We start from the raw sequence: 12,887 nt of genomic DNA, 5'->3' as shown, positions 1-12,887 counted from the left end.
CTGTAGCCCATTTCTTAGCCCCGTGGCTGTGTGAAAAAACAATTTTGTATGCCTGGTACTATTTATATAATGCAGAATATTTTCCAATCAAACTGTAACCTTGAATTACAGTAAGATACATGAATATTTGTAACAATGGTATTGATTAGTTCTATCAGACAAGGCTTCCCTGGTTCTATCTAGTAACCTCTTAACCCAGACAAGGCTTGATTAAGTTCACAAAGCAGACAATAGAATTATCTATAAAGTAAACACTATCAGGAAATAATGTTATGCCTATGCACCACAGTGACATAGCAAATAAATGTAAAAAGCTTATAGTAGTACACAGGTCATTACCTACAGTACAGTGTATTATGAAGAATACATGGATTTAGCAGGTTTACATTGTTAGTACACCAATAGACAAAAACAAATAACAATTTGTATAAACGCACCACTCTATTGTTTAATAATATGTGTGGAATACGAGAAATTCGGCCCGGGACAAGTTTTTAAAGGTTTAAAACTTTGTTTTTTTCGTGCATTCGCCAGTGGCCAACAAAGCGCGTAACATGTTTACTGTACATGGTTCGCTAGGCTAAAAAATGATCATTTTCGACAAGGTTTTTTTAAAATGCTTTATTGCATCTTTATCCCCATAGTCTCTATGAAAATAAAGTTTGGGGGAAAAATGTTTATAAAATGCATATCAAAGCCGATAAGTACAAGTGTGCCGAATTGTCTCAGAGCCGAATAGTCCCGGGCGAATCATCCCGCTACCATTAATTACTACTAACATGAATATTATAAATTACTAAATAGAATCGTACCTATAAATCTGAAACTGTAAATTGAAACTGACAAATAGTAGCAATTGTGGAGTCATTGAAGATGAAAAACATACAGTATTTTTTATTATTGTAGGCGTAATCACATGGAATAAAATTGACAATATATTTAAAAAGTTAAATAACAGCAGTAGCTCGTTCAAGGAACTACTGTTAGGATGTACAGTAACTGTCAAATAAAAAATCAATTGTACTCAATTGCCGTGTACGTCATATACACAATCAAAATTCTAACTGAGCTTAAAAAACCTGTATGCCAGAATCACTGGATTCAGTTTAAACTTATTTTAAAAGATATGAACACATTAGGCATGTTGTAACTTAAGTGGCATCCATACTTAAAGTGTATTATGTACTGACATGACATACATTTCCAAAATATACTGTATTTTTAAAATGTACTATATCATGTACAAAATGAAGTCTGGATAAGTTGTTATGGTTATCTGTATGCATAATCAACACTAGTAGGCCTATGTATAAAGGTTAAAAGTGTACAAATCAGAAAGTAACGAAAAAAGGAAATTTAACATACGAAAATGAAATGTGAATATAATACGTATGAAAGATTGAATAAATAAAGGTGGTGGTTAACCACAAAAGAGGAAAAAAACAAAACATGAATACTATTACAGTACACTGGAATCGGCCAGGGTAGAATACATTATAGGCTTTCTAGGAAGATAGAATTCAGAACAATCTTTTTCAGCAGCAACAAAAATAACGAACAGTACTAAATATCGTACAATTATTATTTTAAGCAAAAAATGGTATTTTAAACAAAATTTATGTCGCAAAATGTTAATTTTCATGTCAATGATCACCTTTAACAGCTCGGTGTTGGGGTCCTATTATAAATACCACCAGATACCTACCGCAGCAACAAATCCTACCAGCAGAGAGCAGCCACCTGTTTGGAATTGATTAGTAATGGAATTGCGACGGCAAGAAATTCAACTTTTAACTTCAATTATTTCAGTTTCTGAACTCATTAGGCTTTGAAATTTGTATTATTATACAATTAAAGTCACCTTCCCTACAATTTGTGACGTTTTGTAAAAATAATACATATATATTACTTTAAAAACATTAAACCAGGTCATTCCTTGTCTTAAATGTACGTTTTATGGTAAATTATGATAAAAAGTGAGAAACAATGCACTACCCAAGTAGCTCGCGGCGACTGACCTCTCGTGGACGGTCTTTAGGCCTAGCCTAGCTAGGCTTAGTTTTGTAGGCCTAGCTGGTAAACATCGGTAAAGTGAACATCGTACGCTAGTGGGTGAATTACAGAAGAAAAACAGAAATATCAATCCGCGCGCAATGCATTTTGGGATTTATAGCGGGCCGCTATAATTATTAGAATCGACTTATTTTTAACATTTTTAACCATTTAAATGATGAAAAAAGTTATCGCAATAGGACCATTTAGTATTATTTTTACATTAAATATAGTTTGTGATCTTAAAATAGATCTAAAAAACGTAGGGAAGGTGTCTTTAATAATCAATTCCAGGTGGCTCTTCTCTCTGCTGGTGGTAGGTATGTCACGCCAAATTTGGTCCGGGCTAAAAACCGGTCTGGGTGGCAGGACTGCTTTTGGCCGGTAAATATGACCCGGCCTTGCTTAAATATGGTACGCCAAATTGGTCGCAAATAAGAAAGTGTTTATTATACAGTAGTCACAATATGACCGCAATTTTTCCTGGTAATGTTTATATTGATAACAATTAACACTGTACGTGTTCTGTATGCACATCCATACACGGTTTTAATAAACTCAAGTGTCCTGGGCATGTTTAGTATGTTATTTGTGGTATAAAACCGGAAGTGTACAACTGTACCCCCCCCCCTCACAAAATCCTGGATCCGCCACTGTACCATTTCTACATTTAATATGCTCAATAGTTTTAGACATGCACAGCTCTTATAGCACAGCTTATAAATGCTTTTAACCACGTGCTTATTAAACAACCTTAAAAGTATAATTCACTTCTTGTTCTTATAATGAGCCACCGTATTAAAGATTTTAACACTTATTACTTCATTCCCGAATAGATCCGACTGCTTACGCCCTAAAAAAGTACAGTATAAGCCTACTAATACTAGATTAAGAAATTCATTTTATATTTTATAATGCTAATTTATCTATGATTCATTAATTGTGCAACCTTATATTTTAACCCTCTTTTTTATTTTTTTTCCATCTACTGTATGTATATTTACTATAGTTTTAAATTCAAGAAAAACTATTTTCGTTTTTTATTTCCATAATGCACTTGTCAATTGTATGACCCACTATACGACCCCCGGGAGAGGTGCGTCATTTGTCCGATGTGCGTCATACTTTTGAATACCATGACGCACCCGTGCGTCAAAAAGGTGACTTACCTTTAGGTGACCATGACGCACCCATTTTGACGCACTGTGACCATGTTGTTTATGATATGGTGGGTGGTAAAGTGACGGACATTGACACATCTTGTTCATTGATGTGACGTACCATCTAGGTTTTTTGACGCACCCCTGCGTCAGTAATTATTTGTAAATGACGCACCGATGACGCACCTCTCCCGGGGGTCGTATAGTGAGTCATACAATTGACAAGTGCATAATGGACACTAAATATATCTTGTTAAACAAACGTATAAACGTACTTGTTCATTGCACTCATATCACTGTGTAAGAATAGCAGTGTAAAAGGCAATAGGCGTCCCATACACATTCACGTGAACGTGGGACAGTCTGAAATTTGGACAAAATCCGTTAATTTTGAGCATTTATTGAATGAGATATCTAAGTAATACTCACTATTGGATATTTTTTCTACACAAAAAGCACTTAAAACAAGTCGTAGGCCTAGAATTTTTAATAAAATCGACAAAAGAAAACCATGGACAGATTTTGGCAATGGCGGACTACTTTTGGCCAACTATTTGGGAGCCAAAACTGTCCGGCCGGACCGATTTTGGCCCCGGACCATATTTGTCATGACAGGCATCTGCTGGTGGTGTTTTAATAGTTTGTACCACAAAAACCGTTTGTTTGTACGTCGTATCTCCGGGTTAGATTTGATTCGACTGGAGGGTCCGGAAAACATTCAGCTTCGTTTCAACATGCAGAGAGCACACTGACGTTTAATGATGGTGTGGTTCATTGCAGGATGGTGTGGTTCATTGCAGTTTGGTGTGGTTCATATTTCCTTTAATTCCTAATTAGTAATACTAATATTTAATAATAATATTAGCCTAAATATTTAATTTTTTTTATGTAAACACAACAAACTGATCCTTACCTCAATCATTATCAAGTGGTTTTTTAGGCTTGTATGTAGTACAGTATGTGTATTGTACTAATAAAGCTAGCCTTTAGGCCTAGCCTATAGCCTGTGATTTACTCAAGAAAAACGAATTTGTTATAATTATTAGGCCAGACGAAAATTGTTGTTCTCAATAATACACAGAGTAGAGTCGTGTCTGGGTGTCTTGTTGTGACCTATAAAGACTGTACTGTGTGCAACAGCTGAATAATATTAAATAATAGCAATAATAATAAAAGGTTTTGTAGCCTATGGATCCAGTCGCCATGCAGCAATGTAGATTATTTTTGTTTCAGGTTTCTGTCTACCGTCTGTACTTCTGATACTATTCAAAATACAGTAGGCCTATGCCCGCGCCGACCGGCGGCGCGCATCATCAGCAAAAGAACCCACGACTGTTGCTGCACGATGATACCACACCCACGACACAACGATGATGACATGGTCTAGTAGTTGTAGGGCCTAGCTCGGCCTACCTAGTTTTATAATACTGTAGGCCTAATACTTAATATAATAGCTTAATATTTGCAATTGTAACAAGTACAAGTACCTAATATTATGATAGGAGCTTTGCTGCCCGTTTTCGCTGGTCTATGTGCAGCATTGGGTTCAGTTTGTGCCAAGTTGGCATTAAATTCTGACGTCCTGATGGAGATTTGCACTCGCGGGAGAGAAGCAGGTTCCACCGCATTGATGTATGTCATTGGTGCCTGGTTTTACTTTCATCAAGGACAAGGTGATAAAATAAGCACAGCCCTAGAAGATGAGACAATTTGCCAAACGGTATTTTATAACTGACTTTCCTAATACTAGGCCTAGGCCTCCTAGCTAGGGCCAGGCCCTAATAATAATAATAGGCCTAGCCTAGTATAAAATTTAGTTATTAAATTTAATCTAGCTAGGCTAGGCCTATTTCTATACTAGACTAAAAATATCAAAGACCCCGCATGCGCACAAACCCTGCTTGTTTTGATCCTTAAGGATCGTTAATAAGCAGTAAGTATTCCAAAGAAGGGGTCCTACTAGTACTAAACACCACTCGCAACCACGTCCTACCACTCGCTACTACTCGCAACCGAAATTCATATTAATTAAAGTACATTTGGCTTATTTATTGTCTTATTATCAATAAAAACCTATTTTTATACACAAAATGGTGCTTTTATACACAAAACACCTTGTTAAACCGTCGTATTACTATATAACATAGACTACGCTCGCGCTAAGGTCAAAATTTCGTTCGCCAAAATGGCGAAATGTTTTGAAAAACATTAGCCAAATTGAAAATCCTTTAGCCAAATTTAAAAAACCATAAAAATTCGCAAAAATGTTTATTAAATAAATAATGCATGTATTTGTTTGTTATTTTACTTCTTTTACATTTATATTATTATTATTTATCCCAATGAAGCTGATTTTCGTTACCGCGATTTTAACACGTTCGTGAAATTTCAAAAAGTGACGTGTCTTTGAAGTTAAAAATATACTATTATTTTCTTATGTACCCATGAGAATAAAAATTATATGCCTGGAAAGATCTTGTTTAAGGGATTATTTTTATATATTTATAACCTATGTTTATTAAATATTTTAATAGAAAACGCGAGTTAAAAATGAGGTACAAAAGCCGGCGAGCCGAAATCCGCGCGCTAAAAATAACTTTGGAAAACACCTACCCATTTTCGCACCCGATCGCACGAGGTCCATAATAGGTGGTGGAGTAATTTTTGTTGCATGTTATCAGGCTTTTAATACTCTTTATTTTGATATGTAAATCGGTTATTATTATTATGTACATCCGCCTCAAATGTCAATTTTAACGATAAAAATTGAATTTTTGAGTCTTTCTCATTATCAAAATCTGGCTAATTTAGTATTGAATTGAAGCTAATTTATATTTCTGTTTGATAAAACACATCGTTTTATTTGACTTTGCGTGGACCTCGTGCGAAGCGGCCAACAAGACCAACCCCTGAAAAAAATAATCCCTACCATAAATATCAGTGTTTACCATTTTCCTTACGGGGGATTCAGTTCTCCGCTTATTACTAAATTACCGTCGCCCAGGCAATGTGCATGGTATGCATGTATTAGCGCGTTAATTAATGATTGGATTACCCCCGCAGTGGACTGTTCCATTTTCTGAACTAGTCTTCGCCGCACACGAGGCATGTCGAAAAATGTCACCTCTCATCATGGAATATTTGCTTCGAAACGTCAATTTTACCGATTTATTAAATGATTTAATAATAATATTTATCAATCTATTATATAAAACAAGAAATGTACCGCAGAAATTTAAGAAGCTTTGAATTTGCTATGCAGCGGCCGTAACCCATTCTATGTAGGCGGCCGAAACGCGCTTTGGCCAGGGTTGCCGTTGCAGTATACGTTGTTTCTTAGCTATTCAATCTAAAGCGCAACTTTCGGTTAGAATAATCGAAAGGGAAATAAAATTAAACATGTTAACATTATACTATTGAGGTAATTACTTTGTTACATTTAAAATTCCCCTTTTTAAATAACAGAACAGCCTCGTTTACAGAAGTATTCGTCCACATGTTTCTGTTTACATTTTCTTCTCGAAGTTCATTTTCTACGTCGAAGAATAGGGACTTCCCCTTCTATTCGCTCATCATCACGTCGTCGACGGTCGGCCACGAACCAATCACATTAACTGTGTGTCATTAAAACGTCATCGAGGCACGCTCTGCGCATGTTTAAACAGAACTAAAAAAATTAACACGGCGATCGTGACGTCGTCACATAAAATGCTGTTTTGGTAAAAAGTGTACCGGCCCGAGTCAGAAAGTACCGAAGTGTGGCGAATTCTCGCTCCCATAAGAAGTCACGCCGACCAGGCTAGGCCTAGGCTTGGAAATGTATTTTCGCCAATTTGGCGAACGAGGCAATAATTATTTTCGCCAAATGGAGACTCCAGTCGCCATTGGCGAATTGGCGAGCGGTTAGCGCGAGCGTAGAACATAGATAGAAACTGCGTCAGTGTGCTTGAATTGTTAATGCGTCAACTATCTATAAAATAGACCAATGTCCAATTTTGAATGAATTTTATTGATATCCTAGTATTTTCGTTCTGTCAGTAACTGTATTACATCTAAAGAAGTAAAATAATGGTTAAATGACATAAACATTGGAATAATTAATGGCTGGCACTTGACACAAGCCTTCTATATTCTGAGTTGTTATTTCTTGCGTGAGTACTGTGTACACATGTACATCGTTGTGGACGCGTTGAATGACGATTGTTTTTCTGTCGTTTTTTAACTAATTTGACGTTTATGTGTATAAAAATAGGGTTTTTATTGATAATAAGACAATAAATAAGCCAAATGTACTTTAATTAATATGAATTTCGGTTGCGCGTTGTAGCGAGTGGTTGCGAGTGGTAGGAAGTGGTTGCGAGTGGTGTTTAGTAGGACCCCAAAGAAGAAGAAGAAGACTACCCTGAATTGAGATGTTGTTTATTATATTAATTATAATATTAATAATTATAAATACATAATATAAAAATAACGCTTAAAAGAGAACGACGTTTCGACTCCATCATGGGGTCATTATCAAGTCCAATGAATAAAATATAAAACAACTAATTAAGTAGCACAAGCCAAGGGTCAAAGTTTAAATAACAAAAGACCTATTGTCTAACATCCTGTCAAATGAAAAGCTTAGCTTTTACAGAGTCACTTTGTTTATTCAGACTAGGTTTTAATTGTCTGATATACAACATTTCATAGATAAGACAGTCAAATTTGTTTTTGCATTTCCTAAGTATACTAAAACATGAATTAATTTTACTGGGATTAACAGTCACTTTATGATCCTTCAAATGCTGTCTAGGCCTTACGGCGAAGCTGAAATGATGCCTGGAAAAGCAATCCCGTTCCTCATCAAGCATAATACTTTTTTACCACATATACTGTTCTAAATAAATACTAATAGTACAAAAAGTAAAAGTTCCACAAAAAAATACCTGGCGTTTGGTAGAAAATTACCGTTAAAGTTGGTAAATATGCCAACGATTTCTTACGAAATAGCGAGGCTGAAACAACTGGTGGCGCACTATAACTAGACTGTACTATTATTATCACGGTTTATAAGAAATATATAGGCAAGTTATTTATTATCAAAATAGATTTATTCTTTATTTTTTTAAATAAATTTGGTGAATACAAATTTATATTAACTCTAAAATTGAAATTTAGAGTTAATAATTATCCCCCGACATTAAAACATTTATAATTACAAATGGCTTCAACTGTTCGTATAATGGTTTCTCCCGACAGGTAGGCTATTAATAGCAGTAGAAATACAGCAGCAATAATGCTAAGTTTATACCGTAGGATGTACATAGTGACTGATATGATTTAACTGTGAAACATATAGAACACATATTCCTAGTAATAAACACCAATGCAATAGTAAATTTAAATTAATAAATAAAATACAAACATCAAATATTTGTTTTGTTTCAATGTAATTGTATTTATTCTCATGGTTAATATTTTTCTTCATATTCTCATGGTTACACAATTTCTTTTAATGGTTACACAATTTCTTTATATTCTCATAGTTACTATTTTTCTTTATATTCTCATGGTTACATTATTTATTTATATTCTCATGGTTACAGTTTTTATTATTATATTCTCATGGTTACATTATTTATTTATATTCTCATGGTTACAGTTTTTATTATTATATTCTCATGGTTACATTATTTATTTATATTCTCATGGTTACAGTTTTTATTATTATATTCTCATGGTTATATTATTTATTTATATTGTCATGGTTTCCATTTTGTTTTCATTTTTTTTAAATCTTTTTTTTTATTCACATGCTCACAGTTTCTGTTTGCATAACCATGGTAGTGTTTCACATTGGTTATAGTGTAGGCCTATTACATTACAGTTACTTTTTATGATGATTTTGTTGCATTCAAAACCGTATAAACTACAGTATATTTCATATTCATCTTCCTCATATAGTCTAATTCCTCATAGTCCAATTCATCATAGTCTAATTCATCATCTTCAATGCCATAGTCTGGTGTGTCTTCTTTTTGTTCTTCTTCTTCTTCTCTTGTCCTGTTTTCACACTCATCTCATTCACACTCGAACAGTTAATCCTAGAGCAGGTGACTTTGGAGTCTGCCTTCTTCCTTTCCAAGGTACAGGATTTCCTGGCATATCGATAAAATTTTCGTTCGAGTTTCTTCAGTAACATCTGAAAATGAAGTTTGTATAGTATCTTCTGCAGCACCAACACACTTTGCGATTAGATTAAACAACTCATATGGCACAATTTCAGATATGTCAACATCATTAATGTCTGCTGCTCTTGGAGGCCATTCACTCTGCATACCTTTGTTTGATTTGATGGCATTATTTACTATCGTACCTGCAAGTATATTTTATAGCATTCGATGAATGAAACATAGTAATAATAAATTTATATAAAGCATATACTGTATTGTGTACAGCATTTATGATCGACACCACTTACTATCATAACAGTTTTGTTTTTTGAGTGCATACAGCTTTCACCTCTTTGATCCACAGCATTTCCTTAATTATGCAATAACATTTATTGTTGTTATTTAAAAATAAACCAATATATACAAGTTATTGTATTTTAACCGTACCTGCAAAGTATAGAGTCCTTAGTTTGTCTCTATTGTCACCATCAGTGGAGATTTCGTGTGTTGTAGAAGTAGTTGGAATATCTATGTCATACTCTGATGATTCATCTGTCTCCGTTGTACTTTTTCCTGATGACAAAAATGGATCAGCCACAAATCCAGGGGATACATTGCTAAAGTACACCAGAACTGATTCATTTCTAATTAAGAAAAATAAACAAAATATTTAGTTTGACCAATCCACAAAAACATTTTTTTTTAAATTATCCCTGGTGAAATAATCATTTAATATAAACACACTAAGCAACTAACCTTCTTGTGGGTGAATGAAAAATTAGGTTAGGATAATCCATCCTGAGCTTCTTCTTCAACACGTCTGATTTATAAATAACAGATTAATTGATTATAATTAATTGTAACACAGATACAATGAAGAAATTATTACAGCAACTGGATCTCAGAAATATTACAATTATTTCATCGTTTTTAAGAAGGGATCGACAGCCTACCTTATAGTTGACAAGTAAACATTTTCTGTTTTTTTCAATTGATTTCATGAAAAGCTTTTGGAGTTTTGCGAGTCTTGGTATCTCCTGTCCATACTGTAACCGTTTATCAATTACATCTCTGCAAAATACCTTATAGCTTTGCTTATATGTTAAAAAAACACTTTCCAATTCCCTGTAAAAAATAATAAATATTATTAAAATATATTTTAATATTTTATAGATTTTGGTGTTTAAAAATTCAACATTTTTTTTTAGACTGAAGCAAATAAAAAAAAAAAATTAAAAATGTAAATTCAAAAAACCAACAAGAGTTTTAGAAAGTTACGTTTTACTCACTTTCCAGAATATAGAGCCTATATTGGTATTTAACTAAAATTAATTGTGTAGCCTACTGAATAATATATACTGTATAATATAATATGGCCTAGGGCCTAGGCCTACGTAGTAGTACTGGTACTACAGTAGTAGAAAGCCCAATCAACAACCAAGCACAGAAACTCTAAGGGCACAATATAGATCTAGGCCTATCTATATTATAGATATATAGATCAGTAGCACCCTATATACTGTATCATTTAACTATATTATTAACTCTTAGAGTATTCTGATAATAATCGAAACCAAATATTACCTTTTTTAGTCGAGATGTATCAGTATATCGCCTGTAACAGGTAGCATGAAAACCTAAGCCTGGATGCTCGCGTACGACATCGTCAAACGATTTACCTTCATCAGACATACCAAGAAGCTCCGTCAAATGTATGGCGATTTCCTTGCCGTATCCATCTAATTTTATCCAACTCTTTGAACAGAGCAACACTTTATACCATCGAATCTCAGTAATTGGACTGATAATTTCATTTGAATGCTTGTAAATTTGGAAAAAACATTTCAACTTTACTTTGTCTGAGCGAGAAGATCCTTCCTCGTCGGACGCCATTTCGTGTTTACATCGTATGATTTTGACGTCTGCTGCCTAAACGTCGCGTATGATTGGTTTAACTGATGTCATGTGATACAAAATGGCAACAGCGAAAATATATTCTTTTATACTTTTAAAATCAAGATTTCTTTAAAATGTCAGGAAAATTTTCGTGGAACTTTTTAATACGTGATTAATTTATTTTTATGTATATGAATCTAGAGAGTTCACTTATTATGCTTAATGAGGAACAAGAAAAAATGTTTTTATCTTCACCGTAAGGCCTAGTCCTATTAAGCATCTACTATGTTCGACAATGCGTTGGTAGAGGTGTCGGCATGTATATCCAACATAACTTGCATCGCACAAGTCACATTTAAATTTATACACAACACATTGTTGACTTATAATAGTTGGTTTCTTTTCGACTTTCCTAATGTTATCTTTAACTTTTTTACTTATGAATACAGGGACAATGTTTTTGTTTATCTTGTGACTTAGTTGGCATAGTTGTCGCTTGACGGAGTTCGCAGATTTCTGGTCTTTGAATGGCAGGATGATTCGCACTGGTATTTCGGATAGATCTGTTTCATCTTCTGCAGTGTTGTTATTGCTCTCTGCTGGTTTAAAGTTCTGTATGGTTGTTGTTATTAGTTCATCTGGATATTTCAGACGCTTAAAAATCTTCCTTAGAATTTCACATTCATCATTAAAAAGCTGGTGAGTCGACGATAGTTTGTAAGCCCGATTTAACATAGTTATAATAAGTGACCTTTTATACTTGTTGTCAACGTGACTATTGTAGTGTAGCAATAAGCCTGTGTCTGTTGGCTTTCTGTAAACCCGTGTGTGCAATTTTTCCAAATCTTTGGTTATCAGCATTCCTAGGAAAGGGATTGAATTGTTCACGGCAGTTTCCATTGTGAACGCTATCGCAGGATGGGTTGTGTTGAGTAAAGCTAAAAATTCATTGGCTGCTTCTAGATTTGGCATGAATACTAGTGTGTCATCAACATACCGTTTGTAGTATTTGGGCATGTGGTTCGTAGATTCAAGGCGTTCCTCGATGTGGCACATAAATACATTTGCCATAAGGGGCCCTAGAGGTGATCCCATTGCAACTCCATCAACCTGTTCATACAAGTTACCATTAAATTGGAATAGCTGATCTTTCGTTGCTATATTGAGGAGTACAATTAAATCGTCCTTATCTAAGTTTAGTCCATAATTATCATTGAACCAGTTGTTAGTAAATGCTTTATCAGCAATAATTTGAATTGTCTCGGTTAAAGGAACATTTGTGAATAAGGACGAGACATCATATGATACCAAAATATCACTAGCATTAATAACGGTGGAGCGTATATCAGCTGCAAAGCTAAATACATCATCTATTGTATATGCGTTCTGGGATAGCGGTTTCAACTTCTCATCCAGCCACTGAGCTAATTTATAATTGTAGGTACCTGTTGCTGACAAGATTGGTCTCATAGATAACTTTTCTTTGTGTGTTTTAGGCAATCCATACAAATGAGCTAACCTTGATCCGGTTTGACAAATTGATTTAGCAATTTCTTTTGGAAGAATTTTATGAACCGTTGAAATCATATCTTTCTCCTTTTTCAGGAGTGGATGGTAATGTGTC

The 12,887-nt window shown here is 34.4% G+C and overlaps 2 protein-coding genes across 6 annotated transcripts in view; one reads left to right on the top strand and one right to left on the bottom strand.

Annotated features, from left to right (window-relative positions):
• The first annotated feature begins 4,515 nt into the window (after window positions 1-4,515).
• LOC140057346 (uncharacterized) overlaps window positions 4,516-12,887 on the top strand; it is a 101,184-nt gene continuing 92,812 nt past the window's right edge. For all 5 annotated transcript variants that reach the window (XR_011846917.1, XM_072102971.1, XM_072102970.1 and 2 more), the window contains exon 1: window positions 4,516-4,932. Coding sequence is in view for 4 of the 5 variants with exons in the window: in XM_072102971.1 (XP_071959072.1) it covers window positions 4,708-4,932 (225 nt within the window). In the remaining variant the exon portion in view is untranslated. The remainder of the gene's footprint in view (window positions 4,933-12,887) is intronic.
• LOC140056616 (uncharacterized) lies at window positions 9,018-11,260 on the bottom strand. Its single transcript, XM_072102044.1, has 4 exons — window positions 10,952-11,260; window positions 10,124-10,492; window positions 9,815-10,011; window positions 9,018-9,570 (listed from the first exon to the last, which is right to left on the bottom strand). Exons 2-4 carry the CDS (start codon window positions 10,162-10,164, stop codon window positions 9,299-9,301), a joined length of 510 nt encoding a protein of 169 aa, XP_071958145.1. The 5' UTR covers window positions 10,165-10,492; window positions 10,952-11,260; the 3' UTR covers window positions 9,018-9,298.

Source organism: Antedon mediterranea, chromosome 8 (assembly GCF_964355755.1).
Source record: "Antedon mediterranea chromosome 8, ecAntMedi1.1, whole genome shotgun sequence".
Taxonomy (NCBI): domain Eukaryota; kingdom Metazoa; phylum Echinodermata; class Crinoidea; order Comatulida; family Antedonidae; genus Antedon; species Antedon mediterranea.
The sequence above is the reverse complement of the archived record's forward strand: the minus strand, read 5'-3'. Positions and strand labels throughout refer to the sequence as shown.